This window comes from Panthera onca, chromosome A2 (assembly GCF_046562875.1).
Source record: "Panthera onca isolate mPanOnc1 chromosome A2, mPanOnc1 haplotype 2, whole genome shotgun sequence".
In the NCBI taxonomy this organism is placed as follows: Eukaryota; Metazoa; Chordata; class Mammalia; order Carnivora; family Felidae; genus Panthera; species Panthera onca.
Window position 1 is genome coordinate 164198123 of NC_138340.1, and position 20917 is coordinate 164219039.

At 40.7% G+C, this 20917-nt stretch overlaps 1 protein-coding gene across 20 annotated transcripts in view; it reads right to left on the minus strand.

Annotated features, from left to right (window-relative positions):
• The window catches only part of KMT2C (lysine methyltransferase 2C), a 285080-nt gene that overhangs the window by 239779 nt on the left and 24384 nt on the right, over positions 1 to 20917 (minus strand). Inside the window, exon 1 of one of the 20 annotated variants that reach the window (XM_078437271.2) lies at positions 12092 to 12140. The exons of 18 other annotated variants lie outside the window; for them this stretch is intronic. In XM_078437271.2, the coding sequence (XP_078293397.2) occupies positions 12092 to 12102 (11 nt within the window). In that variant the 5' untranslated portion in view covers positions 12103 to 12140. Of the gene's footprint in view, positions 1 to 9549; positions 10621 to 12091; positions 12141 to 20917 lie in introns of those variants that run through there. One more of the 20 variants, XM_078437281.2, reaches the window with a different exon arrangement.

The window sequence follows — 20917 nt, forward strand, 5'->3', positions numbered from 1 at the left end:
TCACTTACACGGAAATATGGATATAAATGTCTTATATATGGATCTATAAGTAAAGCTATTTTACGATTTTATTAAGTTTTTTTAAGTAAGCTCTATGCCCAACATGGGGCTTGAACTCATGACCCTGAGATCAGGAGTCACATGCTCTACCATCTGAGACAGCCAGGTGCCCCAAGTAAATTTATTTTAAAACCCTTAAATACACACAAACAAATAGTGTATTCTAATCAGGGGGTTTTGATAACATTTAACCAAGCACATTCATTTTTATGAAATTCTGTTGTAACCTGGAGAATATCTGGGATTGTATCAGGAAAAACAATATATTAGAATTATAAAACAGTTCTCTTTGGGGGCCCAAACTTGATAATGTTTTGGAGACTATTTTAGGGTTCAGGCTTTCTTCAAATGTTTCAGACCCTTCACAGAAAAAAGCAATTCAGAATTAAACCTCATTTGTCAAGGAACTCACTGTGTCCTAAACACTGTTCTAGATTAATGTAAAATTCTATCACATGCATCAAAATAGTATTTGTGAAGGGCCCAGGGGTTATTATTATTGTAATTAAATATGCTAAGATACATGTTTCTTAATCTAGAATTTTACGCAACTGTATAATTCTGAGACAGGAGACAATTTATTATTGTTATTCAGGTTAATTGAATGGGGGTGGCAGGCAGACCATTATAAAGATAATCCAAAATAGTAAGCTTTCAAAATAAATTATATTTGGCTTTAAAATGTCTTTTTAACCCACTTATTTCAGTATAAGAAACTCTGATAGTTTGAAAATTCTAAATCAAGGAGCACCTAGGAGGTTCAATTGGTTAAGCATCCAACTCTTGATTTCAGCTCAGCTCATAATCTCATGGTTGTGAGATCAAGCCCTGGGACAGGCTCTGCACTAACACAGCAGAGCCTGTTAGGATTAATTCTCTGTCTCTCTCTCTGCCACCCCCAACTCATACATACACACACACACACACACACACACACCCTCTCTCTCTCTCAAAAATAAAAAAAAAAAATAAACTTAAAACAAATTCTAAATCAAAACATTTCCAAAAGTAAAACCACACTATGAAAAATGATGATTCAGCAAAAGTATAAATTATATGTTTATCCTTTTTTTGTTCCCCAAACAAAAGGTCTCACATAGTTATTACTGAGCCAACCCACCAGTGCAGAAGGACAGTAGAAAAATCATTCCTCCAATAAAGCATGGCTATTGTTCAGGTAGCAGTCGTGTTCACAGAGTGACCGGGGTACAAGCATGTGACCTCCATGCAGCACAAACGTGTATCACCTCACGTGCCATCCCTTATAGGCCCAGCCTGGTTCTATTCCAATGCCTTCTCTTGGAGCTGTACCTGACTTTATTACTAGTTTCCATCCAAATCCACTGGGAAACGGGACAGTTCTGCCATTGTTTCTTGGCCAGGAATTACTTGATGCTGAAAGTCCATGAGAAGATACGGCAGGAAGCAGTGAAGCTCACAAACCATGATGGCGGAGAAAAGGAGACAGGGTTATGTTGATCCTTAACCTCTCCCCACCACCATTCCTGCCACTGTCCCCCTGTAAATCTAGAAATAAGCCCCAGCCCTACCTCCAAATGTCCTTAATTCCTGAACTTGTTTCCTTCCTCTCTAGACACCATGTAGTTTAGGTCCAGAGCCAAAGTTCTCTAGAAAGTCCGGTTAGTTGGGGCGCCTGGATGGCTCAGTCGGTTAAGTGTCTGACTCTTGATTTCGGCCCAGGTCTTGACTGTGTAGAGCCTGCTTGGGATTCTCTCTCCCTCTCTCCCGGCCCTTCCCCCACTTGTGCTCTTTCTCTCTCTCTCTCTCTCTCAGTAAACTTGCAAAAAAAAAAAAAAAAAAAAAGCATTAGAAAGCCTGATCAGTCATTTATGCCTATACTTCCTCTTTAATTCACCAGCGGACTTCCTGCAAGCTGGTTAACAAACCCACTGTTTCACTGATACTAGACTGGCCGTCAAATCTCAGACACTCGATAATCTGTCGTTACCTTCCCCCACACCCATCTCTAGAACAACGGACCCTGGGCATTACACACGTTCACACTAGAAATCTCTATTTCTTGGCTTCTCTGGCTGTCCCCTCGGCCTCTACAGTGTTTCCTTCTGACCCTCTGTGGAACTACTACTGCTCCCTGGAATACAGTTCCAAAGCCCCCTCTCCTCTAGACAGGTTCTTCTTCCCTCAGTGTCCACCTTTACACAGTCTCCCAGCTCTCCAGTCCACACCCACCACCCACACATCCAAACCCCCCGAGACCATCTTCACCTGAATGGAATACAGGCTTGCCAAATTCGACAGATCCCAAACTGAATCTGTCCTCACCGTGTGTACCCAGTTTGTTCCATCCACCTAGAAATTTAAATCATTTCAGCTTTCTCCTCCTCCTAAACAACCTATTTATCCTACCTCTGAAACCTCTTTTCAACCAGTTACCTCTTCTTCATCCACAAAACTATCTCAGGTACTCGTTCCTCTCACACCTGCCGACACTCAACAACTTCTAAGCTCCCTCCATTTATCCCTCATACTAACGCCAGATATTTTTTTCTTGCAAATATGACAGCATTATCCTTTTTTCATCTCTCAATGGTCACATACTCTGAGTCTTACAGAAAGACAAACCTCTTACTAGAGCATAAAAGACCCTCCACGATGCAACTTACGCCAACCAGTTTAGCCTCATTTGCTGTCACTCCTCTACGTGTTACACTTTCATCATATTTAACCTTTTAATTAATTTTTTAATGTTTACTTTTGAAAGAGAGAGAGAGAGAGAGAGAGAGAGAGAGAGAGAGAGAGAACAAGAGAGCACAAACAGGGGAGCGGCAGAGAGAGAGGCAGACACAGAATCCGAAGCAGGCTCCAGGCTCCGAGCTGTCAGCAGAGAGCCCAACATGGGGCTCGAACTCATGGACCGGAGATCATGACCTGAGCCAAAGTCGGATGCTTAACTGACTGAGCCACTCAGCCCCATCATATTTAACCTTTTATCTCCTCCCTCAAAATTCTGTGCCTTTACATGTGCTTTTTTCCCTCTGCCTAAAATAGGTTAGGACAGTCCCTGCAAGCTTCAGTTGAAGTGTTACCTTCCTTTCTCCCAGGAAAGCTTCACGTAAGCCTCAGAGGGCAGTGGGCTCCTTCTCCAGCTCAGTACTCAGACACATCTCCAAATGGATCTCTACTCCTGCCCCTTCACCCAACTTTAGAATTTTTGGCAAGGATCTTCTCTTATTCTCCATTCAAATCTTCTCTAACTAGCAGGTTACACACCATGGGTTGAAAATACTGTAAGTCAAAAAATGTGTTTAATACAACTAACCTGTCAAACATCGTAGCTTATTAGCCTGGCCTACCTTAAACACACTCAAAGCACTTATGTTAGCTTACAACTGGGCAACATCATCTAACACGTAGCCCATTGTACAATAAAATGCCGAACAGCTCGTATCATTTATTAAACGCTGCACTGAAAGTGAAAACCGGAAGGAAAGATGGTACAGGCACACTTACTGACGGTTCCTGACCCTCCTGGTCACGGGGCGGGCTGGCTGCTGTGGCCTGGGTGCTGCTGCTGAAAGCCTCACCAGACTTTACCGAGAGCGTCACACCACAGCTACCAGCCTAGGGAAAGACCCAAGTTCAAAATTCAAAGTATGGCTTCTACTGCACGCATATTGCTTTCGTGCCACCAGAAAGTCAAGCAATCCTACGTGGAACTATTGTAAATGGAACCATCTTAAGTCAAACCATCGAAGTCAGGAACCACCTGTGCTTCCAATGCCAACATACATACAACCTCACAAAACAGTCAATGAGTACCAAGTAAATAAATTCAGGGACTGTCACACAACACAGAAAAGGTTTTAGTGCATCAGGGACCCAAGACAAATACAAAATTTATACTGAAGAGGCTTTAATACATTGGTACGTACACACATACACACACATGCGACCCACGCACTCGTAACAGATCATGTCTGCTTCCATAACAAGCTCATTTCTCCAACCTAATACAACCCTACGGTAATTCTTTGCTGCCGTGTACTGTTCACATGGACTTCAAAGAAACTAATTTAATAACCCATAATCATATAAATTCACATGCCCACAGATATAAAGACAGGAAATTTTTCTGGAAATGTATAAATAAAACAGGTATTAGTGGTTTCAGGGTAGAGCGGTGTTAGAGGCTGAATTGCCCTCCACCTCCAAATTCTTACATTGGAGTCTTAACTCCCAGTACCTCAGAACGTGACTGTATTTGGAAAGAGGGCCTTTAAAGAGGTAGTTAAGTTAAAATGGGATGGTTAGGTTGGACCCTAATCCCAAACGGCTGGTGCCTTTGTAGACTGGGACACAGGCACACACAGAGGGAGGAGCATGTGAGGACACAGTGAGATGGCAGCCGTCTGCAAGCCACGGAGAGAGGTCTCAGAAGAAACGAGACCTGCTGGTACCTTCACCTTGGACTTGCACAGCCTCCAGAATGGTGAGGAAGTAGAAAGGTTCTGTTGTGTAGGCCCCCCAGGCTGTGATATTTTGTTATGAGAGCCTGAACTAACAGAAGCGGCTTCTAGTGTATAATATTTAAATTGCCTTTACATTTTAAAAAAAAATTTTTTTTTAACGTTTATTTATTTTTGAGACAGAGAGAGACAGAGCATGAACAAGGGAGGGGCAGAGAGAGAGGGAGACACAGAATCTGAAACAGGCTCCAGGCTCTGAGCTGTCAGCACAGAGCCCGACGCGGGGCTCGAACCCACAGACCGTGAGATCATGACCTGAGCCGAAGTCGGACACCCAACCGACTGAGCCACCCAGGTGCCCCAACCTTTACATTTTTTTAAATAAATAAGTTTCCTAGACATGTACATGGAATTTTTTTTATGCCAGAAAGAATTATGTAAAAATAGTGGGATTATAGATATGTCCACCTTCTTCGTGTTGGTGTGTATTTAAAAACCTAACAAAATGCTATCAAATTAAATGACATAACTGAATATCCTAGACATGAGAGCTGACCATACTCTGACCACAAATGCCACATTTTATCTTACTATTTTTCATTTGAAACAAAACAATATACAATGTTGTTAAAATAAGATTTTTAATTTCTACCAGCTCCACAAAGGAACTGGAAGAGGTAGACACTGGAGGGGAGCACTGTTGTGAATTACACACATCCCTGGAGCTGAGAGAACTAACAGTTACAAAGCATAGAACAGGCTGATGTACAGAATTCTCTTATTGGGGTAAAAAGTCATTGTAGCAACTGAGGGGCCAATTATCAGACCCTGTGAGTTAGGCACCCTATATACATTACCACTTAATTCTCAGAACAACCCAGAGATGAAAATCCCCACCTCTTTTAACTAAGGAAACTTGGGTGCAGAGAGATTAAGTCACTGGCCAGTCATACAATTAGGAAGCAGAAGAGCTGAGACTCAAATCCAAGTTTCTAAGGTCTTAAAATCCCATGCTGCTTGATACTAAGAGCCCCTGAATGCTTAACAAATATTTATTAAACACCTGCTATATGTGCTTTGCCAGGTGTACAAGACCGAGCCATAACTCAAGTAACATAGTCACTATTCTCAGGAACTAAGAATCTCCTTCACATTCTGTGGCATGTATGTTTTTCCTACCTCTGTAACTAGGTTTTAAAGCTTCTTCACAAGAGCTGTAACATAAAGGGAAAAACAAAGAGCTTTGAGTTAGAAACCTGAAAAAGTTCTGGCTTTTTCACTTATATAAATCAACAAACGGGATTCTTCATCAGTAAATAGTTGTGGAATAAGTAATATAGGTGAAAATGCTTAGAAGAGTACCCGGCACACTGTGGATACTAGAGAAATGTTAGTCAATGTGAATATTCATATATAACCTTCACAGACAAGCAGACCCAGATTTCAAACTCTATTTGGTCAGTGCTAAGATTTCTCCAACGGCCTCTTCAGTATTCAAAGATCCCACTCACCTATCATTCTATCCCATTCTTCTATAGGACATACTACACTTAACACTCAAAGGAGGAAAATTAATACTATGAAGCTTCTTTATAACATAGTCTTGTAGACTAATGGTCTCCAAAGTGGAATAAACACAAAACACTTACATGTCCTAATCAGAGGCCTAAAAATGCTAGAACTTATAGGGAATATAAAATTTAGCTTTCCTACTACTTAATGTATGGACTGATTGTAATAGATGTACACAACTTATTTCAAAAAAGAAAAATGGGGTGGCCTGGATGGCTCAGTGAGTAGAGCACTCAACTCTTGATCTCAGGGTCTGAGTTCAAGCCCCATGTTAGGTGTAGAGCCTACTTTAAAAAAAAAAAAAAGGATATAAATGCTGAGGCTATAGATTCAATGTTTTGTTTTTTTTAATAATTTGAAAGAGAGATTTTATTTCATTTCATTTCATTTTTGAGAGAGCACAAGCAGGGGCGAGGGGGAGACGGGAGGGAGGGGGGAGGAGAGGAGAGGATCCCAAGCAGGCTCCACACTCAGCATGGAGCCCGACACGGGCCCCTGGGATCAGATCTGAGCCAAAATCAAGAGTCAGATGTTCAACCAACTGAGCCACCCAGGCACCCCTAAAATTCTTAATAATAGGGAGAGTAATTCAAATATAAGCTTGGAGACAACTGCTTTAGAGCCACAATTATACCATTAGTTATGGTTTAGTTCCATGTGGAAGCTGTAACATACAGCATATTGTATTTTTATTAACACTAAACACGACAAATAGGCCTAGCAATTTCCCAGTTCTGTGCCACCTATCCTTAAGCTGTTCCTTCTGTCTGGGCACCTGCTAACACCTAACTCCTATACTTCTCAGCAAATATATTCATGTTACCATGTAGTCTTTCCACATGTGCACAGTGAGAGGTAGTTAGTAACCACCCTATAAATCTAAAACTATGAGTTTATAAGTCAAATTATAATACAGAGCTAATATAAGGAATGATGTAGGTAATTTTCTCTTGCTCTAAGACATAATTTCCTTAAAAAGAAAACGATCTTGCTTATCATTATATTCCCCTCTGCACCTCCTGAAGAAACATTCCTCTAGACAAATCTTTCTTTTCTAATTTTTTTTTTACATATTTATTTATTTTTGAGAGACACAGAGAGACAGAGCACAAGTGGGGGAGGGGCAGAGAGCGAGAATAAGACCCAGAGTCCGAAGCAGACTCCAGGCTCTGAGCTGTCAGCATAGAGCCTGATGCGGGGCTGGAACTCACAAACTGTGAGATCATGACCTCCTGAGCTGAAGTCAGATGCTTAACCGACTGAGCCATCCAGACGCCCCTCCTCTAGGCAAATCCTGATCAGAAAGAATACACTGTATACAATGCATACGAAACTGATTTTCCTTGTAAATCTCCACTTAAACCTTCCAATAAGAAGTATTCCTCACCAAAAAAAGGCATAGTAAATGTGTACTTACGTTGAGACCTAACACAGTAGACACCCAACAACTGCTCTGACAGTGTGGCAATTCTATTTGCATTATGGTACAGAAACTAAACAGGGTGACTGACTTCCTTAGAGAATCTGCTGCTTTCCAATACAGAACCTGGAATTTAGAAATTCTTCTAATATCCTACAAAAGTATATTAAAGTGAACACTTTGTAAACAGAGAACTAAATATACATTTTACTGGCCTCCACTGAATTCTCTCTCAACCATGCCTAAATTACCCTGCAAAAAAAATGTAAATGTATGTCACCTATCTGTGCTCCCACAATCCTATCTGTATCTTCAGTACGACTGAAAATTGGGAAGGTCTCAGAGCACCTGCATAAGTGTGGCAATGGCCCAAGCTCATATACCCACAATTTTGTCTGGGACAATGAAGTGCGTAGTTGGAGGGGGGAAAACACAGCGTTTTAAAACATACCTTCTACGATAGCTCCCAGCTACTTCACAAGGATCCTACTTCCCCACTTGCAACTCACTAGTCAGTTACTGGTAATCAACCCTTCATCAATGGCAAAAATGAGCACTTAAAGGCACCGTGTTTAGCAATCTGGCATGCCTTATCTCACCGAAAGCTGAGGGTTTAATTCACTTGCCTAAAGCCAATCAGAACCACCAAACTGTACAAGTCCAAGAAGCAGCATCTGTGCTGTATTTTATGTGAGCGGTGTCCCCAGCACCACATGAGAGGGGGCTGTGCGCCTAAGTGCTCCGGGCCTCCAGCTGATGAGCAGTGGAGTTAGAGCTCAAAATCTGCCAGGTCTGATGAGAAAGAACACACTCACAGATTTAAAGCTACAATGCCTCCCATCTTGAAACTGAAGGATGAACAATTAATCATACAATAAAACAGACGTTTCTTGTTACAAATAACCCAGTAATCAGTCTCGTTGGTGAAGAAAGAGAGGGAGGGAGGAAGAGCCAGAATAGTTACTAGCTACTAAAGAGACAAGCAGGAAGAAACAGAAAAGGAAACCCTACTGAAGAATGTGCCTCTGATAAATTGCACATCTGTAGGGGCACAGAGAGATCCAGAGGTACAGAGGAGTTGGGGTGCTTTGGGTTTTCCCACCCCCACCCCCGCTGTCCCTTACAATACCACTATGATAGTTTTATAAAGAACAACCAGCCAGCATTTGGATTAAAATGACACACCCAGAGTAGGAAAAACTATAAATTATGCATCAGATTCTGCATCCACCTGCCCCTACTTATAACTTTGAAAGACTCCATTTATTTCAAAATTAGAAAACTGATCTCAGATTAAAAATCTCATTAAAATATATGGCTTCGAAAGGTTTAGAATCTAAGGGTACCTGGGTGGCTCAGTCGGTTAAGCGACCGACTCTTGATTTGGGTTCAGATCATAGTCACAACACGGTTCATGGGTTCCAGCCCCAGATCTGTCAGCGCAGAGCCTTGCTTGGGATTCTCTCTCTCCCTCTCTGTGCCCCTTCCCTGCTCACATTCTCCCTCTCAAAATAAATAAATAAGATTTTCTAAAAAAGAGAAATATTTAGAATCTATTGTAATAAGTGTGTATTTTCTTAACACGAAGAGTATTACAAAAAAAACAAACAAACAAAGGATGAGCACCTCAACAGAAAAATGGGCAATGACAAGTCACTAATGGTTACCCAACAGCCACTCCCCCTCACCACTGGTTCTTGCTGTCAGAGACCATCTCCCTTTACAAGGCCTTGAAAGGAAAAGGGTTTTGCTTTCCTGGACTCACCCATACCTTTGACAGGAGTACATGACCAGTCACAGCCACAGAATCTGAGGAAAATTCTGCTGAGGGCTTCCAGGTAGATTTTTGTTCTAAATAAAAGAGCGGTGCATGAACAGACAGACTTCGTCTTCACTGGCTGTGGCCATGGGACTACTGGATGTGTGAACTCTGGCTCCCCTCTTCCTCTCACATCCACATCTAACTCCTCAACAGACCCTTTCAGCTCTACCTTCAAAACATGCAGAATCACTTTTCTGTCTCCTATCGTTTTCCAAATCATCTCTCACCCGGCTGCTGCAGCGCTCTCGTGACGGCCATGCCTGCTTCAACCTTTATCCCCTTCATTCTCTTCGCGACACAGCAGCCAGCATGAACCTCCTAGAGTCACAGATAAGGTCAGTCCTCTGCCCCAAACCCCCAAAGGTATCTTATCTCAGGCAGAATAAAAGCCAAACAGATCTCACAATGGTCTACGAGGCCCCGTACCATCTGACTCACTCCTTCTCTCTCCCTCTGTGGCTCGGTTCCTCCTCTGGCTCTCCTCCCCCTTCCTGGACCGTGCCAGCACCCTCCTGCCTCAGGGCCTGTGCACTCACTACTCCCTCTGACGTGCTTTTCCCCCACACACCTGCCCTTGCACTCTGACCATCTGAGATGAGCACACACGCCTCACTGAAGCCCTCCCTGCTCAGTCCATTTAAAGTAACCCAACTCAGCCTAGCCCACTTATTACTTGAGTTACTTTTATTGCTTTGTTTATTACTCCATTATTCTCCTGAACGCTTACCATCTTGTAACACACTATTCATTTTACCTACTTGTTTATCCCCTCCTTTGCCCCCACCAAAAGGTAAGCCCCCTGAGGGCCACAAACATGGTCTGTTTTGCTCGCTGCTATACTTCCCATACTTTTTCATTAGGTGTTTTAAGTCCAGTACAGCTAACATACAGTGTTATGTTAGTTTCAAGGGTACAACATAGTGATTCAACAATTCAATACATCGCTCAGTGCTCATCATGATAAGTATACTTCCTTATATACTTACTTACTTTAGATAAGTAAAGATATACTTACTTTAGATTACTGCCTGGTACACTATAGATGCTAAATAATTATTTAAATGAATTACTCCAGCAGCCATCAATAACAAGCTGAAGATTAAAAAACAGGAAAATGGAGGGGTACTGGGGTGGCTCTGTGGGTTAGGCGTCTGACTCTTGATTTTGGCTCAGGTCAGGATCTCACGGTTCATGAGATGGACCCCAGTGTCAGGTTTTGTTTTGTTTTTTTCTTCAATATGAAATTCATTGTCAAATTGGTTTCCATACAACACCCAGTGCTCATCCCAACAGGTGCCCTCCTCAACACCTATCACCCACCCTCCCCTCCCTCCCACCACCCCCCCCCCCATCAACCCTCAGTTTATTCTCAGTTTTTAAGAGTCTCCTATGTTTTGGCTCCCTCCCTCCCTTTTTTTTTTCCTTCCCCTCCCCCATGGTCTTCTGTTAAGTTCTCAGGATGCACATAAGAGTGAAAACATACGGTATCTGTCTTTCTCTGTATGACTTATTTCACTTAGCATAACACCAGTGTCAGGTTCTGCACGGACAGCACGGAGCCTGCTTGGGATTCAACCTACCCCGCCCCGGCCCCCCCACCCTCCCCTGCTCACACTGTCTCTCAAAAATATAAATAAGCTTAAAAAAATAATAAAACAACAGGAAAAGGGAAAGCATCTGGGTCCTTGATAATTTCCTGAGCTACTTAATTACATTTGGACTCGTGGTCCTGTAAGGTAAAATTTTATTCATTGTTTAAGTCATTTTAAATTAAGATTTTTGTTGGGGCGCCTGGGTGGCTCAGTCGGTTGAGCATCCGACTTCAGCTCAGGTCACGATCTCACGGTTCCTGAGTTCGAGCCCCGCGTCGGGCTCTGGGCTGACGGCTCAGAGCCTGGAGCCTGCTTCCAATTCTGTGTCTCTCTCTCTCTCTGCCCCTCCCCCCATTCATGCTCTGTCTCTCTCTGTCTCAAAAATAAATAAACATTAAAAAAAAAAAATTAAAAAAAAAAAAGATTTTTGTTATCTGAAGCCAAAAGGTACTGATACAGAATACAGGTGGACAGTTGGAAAAGAAGAAATGCTAGTGGCAATATATACTCAATTTAATTCAATCGCAAGACATACACATTTAAATAGCCACAAAGTAATGTCATGTAGCAAAAACATAAAAGCTTGATACATACATATCCCACTCGACATGACTCATTAAAACACTAGTGAGGTTTAGGACTTTTAAAATTTTATACATAGGGGTGCCTGGGTGGCTCAGCTGGTTAAACATCTGACTTCGGGTCAGGTCATGATCTCACAGTTCCTGAGTTTGAGCCCTGCGTCAGGCTCTGTGCTGTGCTGACAGCTCAGAGCCTGGATCCTGCTTTGGATTCTGTGTCTCCCTCTCTCTGCCCCTCCCTCGCTTGTTCTCTCCCGTTCGTTCTCTCTCTCTCCCTCCCTCCCTCTCAAAAATAAACAAACATCAAAAAATATATTTAAAGTTGATGAGACTGAGCTACAAAAAGATCAATGATCAGCCACACTCAAGCAGCTCCTAAGTTAGAAGTGTAGAGTCTGAACCCAGGCAGTTCTGTCTACCAAAATCCAACACTCTGCAAACATCATCAGCCAGTGAGCAGAGCTCTCACCCACACTGAATGCGGTCTGCAACACACTTACTCCACCGGTGCCTTTCCTTCTGGCCACTTATTTTACATTTGGGTTCTGACTCATAAGAACTGTCAAAAGATATCCAAGCGAGAGTGCCAAACTTACCAGAAAGACATCCTCTGGTGGAAAAAGATCAAACGAAAAGACAATTTTCAGTTTTCTCAACTGAAAAAAAAAAATGGAGATAATAATAGTATTTACTTTATAGACTGTTGCGAGGATTAAATAAATTAACACAGCTCACGCAAAGCACTTCAGAAAGTGCCTGGCACACATTAAACGAGCAACAGTCTTTACTGTCGATCATCGCCACAACGATGACGAAGGGCTTCCTAAAGCTGGAAGGGCGAGGAGACTACGGCTAGAAGCGTGTTAGGGGCTTCAGGGACCACCGAAAGAGACAGGACAAGTGCTGGTTTTCATTCTTGGAACAGAGTGCTGAACTGACATAGTAAAGAAACAATTCTACTAGAACTCTCTCTTCTACTTTCGGAAACGTATGCCCTGCTCTGCATATGCGGTTGGAGAAAACGCCTGCTCTGTCGTGGGACTGTAAGTCAATACCTCATTTTTGGAGTGCATTTGGTCAGTATCTACTTGAAACATGCACTTTTTTTTTTTTTTTTTTTTTTTTTTTGAGAGGGAGGTAGGGAGGGAGAGAACTGCAAGCATGCACGCCCGTGCACCCACTGGGGAGAGTCAGAGGGAAAAGGAGAGAGAATCACAAGCAGGATCCAAGCTCAGCACGGAGCCCCACGTGGGGATCAAGCTCAGCACCGTGGGATCATGACCTGAGCTGAAATGAAGAGTCAGATGCTTAATCAACTGAGCCACCCAGGCACCCCAAAACATATGCACTCGTCGATCAGAGAACTTTACCTCTAGGAATTTATCTTCTAGATTATACCCACAAGTATAAATATACAAGGATGTCCACTACGAGTACAAAGATAGCAGTAAAACTAGAGATCAACAAAATGACCCTCAATAAAGGAATGGCTAAATAAATTAGGGTACCTCCAATCTAGTTTAAAACCTGTTTCTCCATAAGGCTCTCTAATGACATGACAATACTGTCTGCCCAAGCTGCCGAAGCCAAAAACCTAGAAGACAACTTAAATTCTTTTTCTCACTCTCTCTCATCAAATCCTTTAGCAGATCTTATCCAAGTAGCTTTCAAAACACACAAAAAAACCTAATCACTCTTCTCCTCGACCACCAGCAGACTCTAAGCCCTTCCTGCCAAGATTACTCCAACAGCCTTAATGGTCCCCCCCACCCCCCATTTAAAATCCTCCCGAAGCTTCCACTGCACTGAGAACAAAACCCTGCTCCTCACCGCGGCATGCAGGGCACTGTACGACCAGACCCCTGCTTACCTATCAGACGTGATCTACTCTAAGTTCACTCCTCACTGTCCCATAACATCAGCCTTTTACTTCAGGAGGCAGGAGGGTCCCTTGAGTATGACACACTCATCCTCGTCTAAGAGCCTTCACAATGAACCCTATTCTTCCTAAATTTTCGCCCAACTGCCTCTGCATCATTTGGGTCTATTTCAGTGTCCTTACTGCAGGGAGACCTTCCTGACTACCCCCGGCAACACACCTCATGTTCTCCCAGCAACATCAGCAGATACTGTCAATACCATTACTATAATGTATTTTCTTTATAGCATTTTCCACGGTCTGAAGTTAATGACAAGGAATGCATTTATTTTGTATCTCTCACCATTGAATTTTGTCCATGAAGGCCAGGGCTTGGTCTCTCTTGTTTACTACTGAATCCCCAGAATCTAGAATATGCCTTGCAATAAAGCAAGCACTTGATTCATAATGGCTGATGAATATTATGCAGGCTTTGGAGAGGGAGGGAGGGAGGGAGGGAGGGAGGGAGGGAGGGAGAGAGAGAGAGAGAGAGATGTGTACATGCTAAAACAGAAAAATGTCCAAAACTACACTGTCCAGTGACCAAAGCAAATCACAAAGCAATACACGCCAAATGATCCAACTGTGTAAAACTGAACATGAGCACATTATGGACAAAGAGAAACATATTTGCACAGAAGTCAAGGAGGACACAAAAGAGACTTACCAGTAATTATCTCTGAAATATGGGGCTGAAGAAGAGGGGAAGGGGGCCTTTCACTTAAGTCATGCTCTCCCCAGCTGAGTATTTTTACCAGCGTGTATCACATGCGTGAGTTTTTTGTGACACCTTTCCTAATCCTCCAAATGTTGTAAAAAGCCCACACACAGTGGGTACTCTCTTTCCTAAAGAGCCTCGCATGCAACTTCAAGCTCCTAGAATACTTCTACAACCTAGCACATTCTGAAACACTGTATAAGTAAGTATCTGAATACCTGTTAGTTTTTGGTCTAGTCCAGTTTAAGAGCTAAAGAAAAAGTCTCTGGTTCAAACAGCAGATCAACTATACACACTCATCTCCCTTTCATACAAGATTATTTAAACAGCAGTTGAAAACACGTCGAGAAAAAGAAATATTGCTTAAAAAAAGGACATGTCTTTTCTAAAGAAAAGAAATCATGGGCTGGGGAGAAGTGACTAGTGATCTAGTATGGGAGGGTAAAACAGTGGACTCCTAAATGTCAGAACACAAAAGCAGAATTACCAGCTTCACCCTGAAGTAAAGCCTGTCATTAATTAATGACGACAAGGTCTCATAGCAAGCTCTTGCACTAACTCTTAAATCGCAGTGATACCAGGAATCGGCAGCTATTTGAGAAAAAGCCTACAATATAAATGAGATCAAGATAAAAACAAAAGTCACCCTAGGGGCGCCTGGGTGGCTCAGGCACTTAAGTGTCCAAGTCGTCCAAGTCTTGCTTTTGGCTCAGGTCCGGACCTCACAGTTCATGGGATCAAGCCCCTAGTCGGGCTCTGTGCTGACAGGGCTGAGCCTGCTATGGATTCCCTCTCCCTGTCTCTGCCCCTCCCCTGCTTGTGTGTGTTCTCTCTCTCTGTCTCTCTCTCTCAAGATAAACAAACATTTAAAAACAAAAGAATTCTTGGGCACCTGAGTGGCTCAATCAGTTGAGTATCTGACTTGGGCTCAGGTCATGATCTCACAGTTGGTGGGTTCAGGCCCCACAATGGGCTCTGTGCTGGCAGCTCAGAGCCTGGAGCCTGTTTCAGATTCTGTGTCTCCGTCTCTCTCTGCCCCTCCCCTGCTCATGCTATGTCTCTCTCTCTCTGTCTCAAATATAAGTAAATGTTAAAAAAAAAATAAAAAAGGAACTCCCCCTTTAAAAAAAACAAAAATTAAAAATAAAAACATTTCAAAGAGATCCAAGAAGATTATGAACCCATAAAATGAGAAAAGAATGGCTGGTATTGGGGTACAGGGAGAGAGAATTCCTGAAGATTTAAGATATGACTGCCAAACTAAAATTGAAGTCTAAGAACAGAGGAAATACCCACAAGGACAGAACAAAGAGACAACAGGATGGGGGAAGGGGGCAGGAGCTAATTCAGGAAGTCCAACAACCAACTAAAAGGAGTTATAGAAAGAAAATAAAGGTATCCAAATTGGTAAGGAAGAAGTAAAACTTTCACTATTTGCACACAGCATGATACTATATGCACATATCCCTAAAGATCCGAGCAAAAAACTACTAGAACTGATAAATGGATTCAGTAAAGTCACAGGATACAAAGTCAACATACAGGAATCTGTTGCATTTCTATACTCTAATAATCAGCAGAAAGCGAAATTATAAAAAGAATCCCATTACAATTGCACCAAAAATAATAAAATAGCTAGGAATAAACTTGACCAAGAAGGCAAAAGACCTGTACACCAAAAACTGTAGAACACTAATGAAAGAAATTAAAGATGACACAAATAGAAAGATATTCTATGCTGGCTGACGGACTGGAAGAACAAATACTGTTAAAATGTCCATACCACCCAAAGCAAACTATAGGGTTAATGCAATAAATCCCTATCAAATTAACAATAGCAGTTTTCACAGAACTGGAACAAATAATCCTAAAATTCATATGGAACCACAAAAGACCCCAAAGAGCCAAAACAATACTGAAAAAGAACAAGACTGGGGTTATCATAATCTCAGACTTCAAGATACACTACAAAGCTGTAGTAATCAAAACAGTATGGTACTGGCACAAAAACAGACACAGTGATCAACAGAACAGAATAGAAAACCCAGAAGTAAACCCACAACTATATGGTCAATCAATCCATGTAAGGAGGCAAGAATATACAATGGAAAACAGTCTCCTCAACAAATGCTATTGGGAAAACTGGACAGCTACATGCAAAAGAATGAAACTGGACCACTTTCTTATACCATATACAGAAATAAACTCAAAATGGATGAGACCTAAATGTGAGACCTAAAACCATAAAATTCCTAGAAGATAACTTAGGCAATAATTTATTTGATATTAGCCATAGAAAAATTTTCTAGACATGTCTCCTGAAGCAAGGGAAACCAAAGCAAAAGAAACAATTGGGACTACACCAAAATATGAAGTGTTTGCACAGTGAAAAAGCCATTAATAAAACAAAAAGACAACCCACAAAATGGGAGAAGGTATTCACAAATGATATATTTGATAAAGGGTTAATGTCCAAAATATATAAAGAACTTACACAACTCAAGACCAAAATAAACACAAATAGATCCAATTTAACAATGGGCAGAAGATACGAATAGATATTTTTCCAAAGAAGACATACAGATGGCCGACAGACACATGAAAAGATACTCAACATCACTCATCATCAGAGAACTGCAAATCAAAACCACAAAGACGTATCACTCCACAACTGTCAGAATGTCTAAAATCAAAACCAGAAAAGTCAACAAATGTTGAGGAACCCTCAAGCACTGTTGGTGGGCATGGAATGCAAACTGGTGCAGCCACTGGGGAAAACAGTACAGAGGTTCCTCAAAAAAATTAAAAATGAAATTACCATATGATTCCATAATTCCATTATTGGATATTTACCCAAAGAAAACAAAAAAACACTAATTTGAAATGATATATGCTCAACGTTTATTGCAGCATTACTGACAATTAGCCATGATATGAAAACAACCCCAGTGTCCACCCATCAAAAAACAGATAAGATGTGGCACATAAATACAAGAGAACATTATTAGTCCATTAAAAAAAAAAAAAATGAACTCTTGCCATTTGCAACATGGATGGATCTACAGGATATTATGCTAAGTGAAATAAACCAGAGAAAGACAAATACCATACAATTTCACTCATATGTGCAATTTAAGAAACGAAACAAAGAAGAAAGAGACAAACAAACAACAACAACAACAACAAAAGCACACTCTTAAATATTGAGAACAAACCCCTAGAGTGGAAGCATGTGAGAGGCACAGGTGAAATAGGGGATTAAAAGCACACTTATCATGATGAGCACTGAGTAATGTACATAACTGTTGAATTATTACACAGAACACCTGAAACTAACATAACACTGCACACTAATTATACCTGAATTAAAAAATAAATAAAATTTAAAAGAAGTTACAGAAGGAAAATGAAGAGATAATTAAAGTACTAAGAGTATTTCCAAGAACTACAAAACATTAGTCGTTATAGTTTAATAATAATGGAAAAAAACACATGTAGACATCTTTTACAGATTTCAACTTATTTTTTTAAGATTTTATTTATTTTTTTATCCTTTTTTAATTTTTTTTTTTTTTTTTTGTTTATTCACTTTTGAAAGACAGAGAGCCACAGAGCACAAGCAGGGGTGGGGCGGAGAGGGAGGGGGACACAGAATCTGAAGCAGGCTCCAGGCTCTGAGCTGTCGGCACAGAGCCCAACGGCACAGAGCCCAACGTGGGGCTCGAACTCACAAACCACGAGATCATGACCTGAGCCTAAGTCAGATGCTCAACCAACTGAGCCACCCAGGTACCCCTAAAGATTTTATTTTTAAGTTATCACTACATCCAACATGGGGGTCAAACTCACAACCCCAAGACCAAGAGCTGCACATTCCACTAGCTGAGCCAGCCAGGTATCCCTGAGCAATTTCAATTTAGAAAGGACAAACAGAGCTCTAAGGAGTTTCCATAGAGAATGACAAAACACATTACTCAGAAAGGAACAAGAATCACAATGTATCAGACTTCTCCTCAGCAGCAACAATGGATACTAGAATATCTCTGAGCAATGTCTTCAAAAGCTCTGAGGGGAAATAGTTTGCAACTTATTTTGGCTTGAATAAAATAATACCACTCAACTATAAGGGTTAATAAAGAGTTTTTCAGATATGCCAGGATTAAAAAAAAAATTATCTCCTACATATTCTTTCCTAGAAATTTCCTAGAAATTTATGTGATGGATTCACTGCATTAAAACAAGGAAGTCACTTAAGAAAGAATAAAGGTCCAGTTAACACTGAGCAACATGCAACATGTCTAGATGACGTCTAGTCCAAAATGAAGAAGGAGGACTAGGAAAACCTTTCCTCAGGGAGAAAAGTACTCTCATCTATAAAATAAGAGTGATTAAAAATAAACAGCTGGTAAAGCTGAAAACATGGCAGAAAAAATAGTGACAGATTAAGAAAAAAGGCCAGAATCAACTCAAAAACCAAGAAACAATACAAAAAAATGTATATCATATTCTTGCCTCTACTAGGAATGATATTTAAATCATCACAATTAGACACTATTCATTGATTTTCAACTATTAAAAACAAATCATAGGCAAAGTATAAAGGAATACAGAATATAGATGTTCTCAACCTTGACAATGCCAAAGTAGAAATCACAGATACAGGGGCTTAAAGGGGGAGAAAAAGGTGAAAAGTGACAGTAGTAATAGCCTCAATTTTACTACTTGGGAAAGTAGGATGGTCAACCCATCTTAACACGAAGAAAAGTCTATTATATCACATACATTGCAAAGATAAGAGTATGTATTGAGGAAGTAGATGCAAAGGAGCCAAATCTGTATTCATCAAAGAAGAAATCAATCTGAAATTGATATATCATAAAATAAGCTTCTCAGACACAATAATACCACACAAAGAAACAATTTAAAATTTTCCTTTGGGGAGTGGCACAGGGGTTTTTGACCTTTATTATAAGCATTCTAGTCTGACTTCTTCCCTTTTTTTTTTTTTTTAGTACTTATCAAATTTTTTTTAGAGAGTGGGAGAGAGAGAGAATGAGAGGGAGACAGAGAATCCCAAGCAGGCTGTGTGCTGTCGCACAGAGCCAGCTGCCGGGCTCGAACTCATGAACCATGAGATCACAACCCAAGCTGAAACTAAGAGGTGAACATTTAACCAAGTGAGCCACCCAGGCCCTCCTGACTTCTTTCAACTATACACTTATATTACTTTGTAAAAAAATTTTAATGGATGTAAGAAAAACTCTCAAAGAATACTGATCTTCTCATGAAAAACACAATGAGTAACACATCCTGCCTAAATTTTTCCTCATAATATATAAAACTTCCTTTTTTCCCTAATACTCCTAGGTGCCAGGTTAAATAATTTCTGAGCCTTTAAAACTATCTTTAGGGTCGCCTGGGTGGCTCAGTCAGTTAAGCATCCAACTTTGGCTCAGGTCATGATCTCATGGTTCATGGGTTCAAGCCCCGCGTCAGGCTCTGTGCTGACAGCTCAGAGCCTGGAGCCTGCTTTGGATTCTGTGTCTCCCTCTCTCTCTCTCTGCCCCTCCCTCGCTCGCACTCTCTCTCTCTCAAAACTAAAAACATTTTTTTTAAAATAAAAAAAAATCTTTATAGGTATTAATAGATAAACAAGTCAAGCTCCAGGATGTACATATTACTATCATCAAAATTATTGGACCATCACTCCATATCTAAGTAAAATGTAAACATGCAACGTGTCTAGATGATGTCTAACTTAAATTTAATTCACAGTACTTTAAACCAAGCCAAAATCTTCCATATATGCAGTTTCTCAATTTTAGTATTTATTTTACCAAAAATACAGAAATGTGCCTTTAACACCTTTTTTCTAGATTGCTTTAGATTTTATTGCTGTTAGCAGCACACACAAGAGCATTTCAAATTCACCAGACCTAAATTTACTTCAGTTTTCATTGCCTTTTCCTATGTGCCCTTCATAAGAAATATTTTAAGTACTACAAAATTTATCTCATTTAGTTTTCTGATCTGTCAGAGACCTGAAACGGAAAAGACATTTCTTAATGTTTATATATGTAATTCAAGATACAAAAGGGAACAACTTATTTATTACTATTCAAAACAGATAATTTATTTAAAACAAAAAATGTTGGTGCAAAACGATAAAATAATAGATTGGTAGCAGGACCAAATACAGAGGTAAGACCAAATTCTAGGAGAAACATGCCCAATTTTAACCTATAAAGGGAGATTCAAGTGATATCAAAAATGGCAATAGGAAAACCTTAAAGATTTAAAGATTAAAAAAGGTGTTTTTTTTTTTCCTGTTTATGTAGGTGGTGGCTTCTTTCTATAGGGAGAAGGCAGCTGAAAGGGAGGCCTGCAGCATTACGGTTTACAGCGTTTTGTTGCAAGAAACACAAGTTTTTCCTCAATAGAAAGCATCTAAAAACTAACTGGGAATTACTCCTCCAAATACAAATTACACTGTGTGGAAGCCTCACATAATGACCACATCTTCTTTAACATTGTAGTGTGTCAGCACCACAAGTTAAACACCACGAATTTGTGCAGCTGTTCTCAGGAAAAACAGGTTTGGGTCCACTTCTCCATTAGGAGCCAAATGGCCACAGTGGCCCACAAGATGCACATGTCACATTTCAGTCAAGTCACAGACTCATTTTTCCATTATCCAAGCAATGTAAGGCTAAGAAACATTAACAAATAATTTACCAAACTCCTCCCAACCCAAAATATAAGAAGCTATCGCATATTTTGACATCT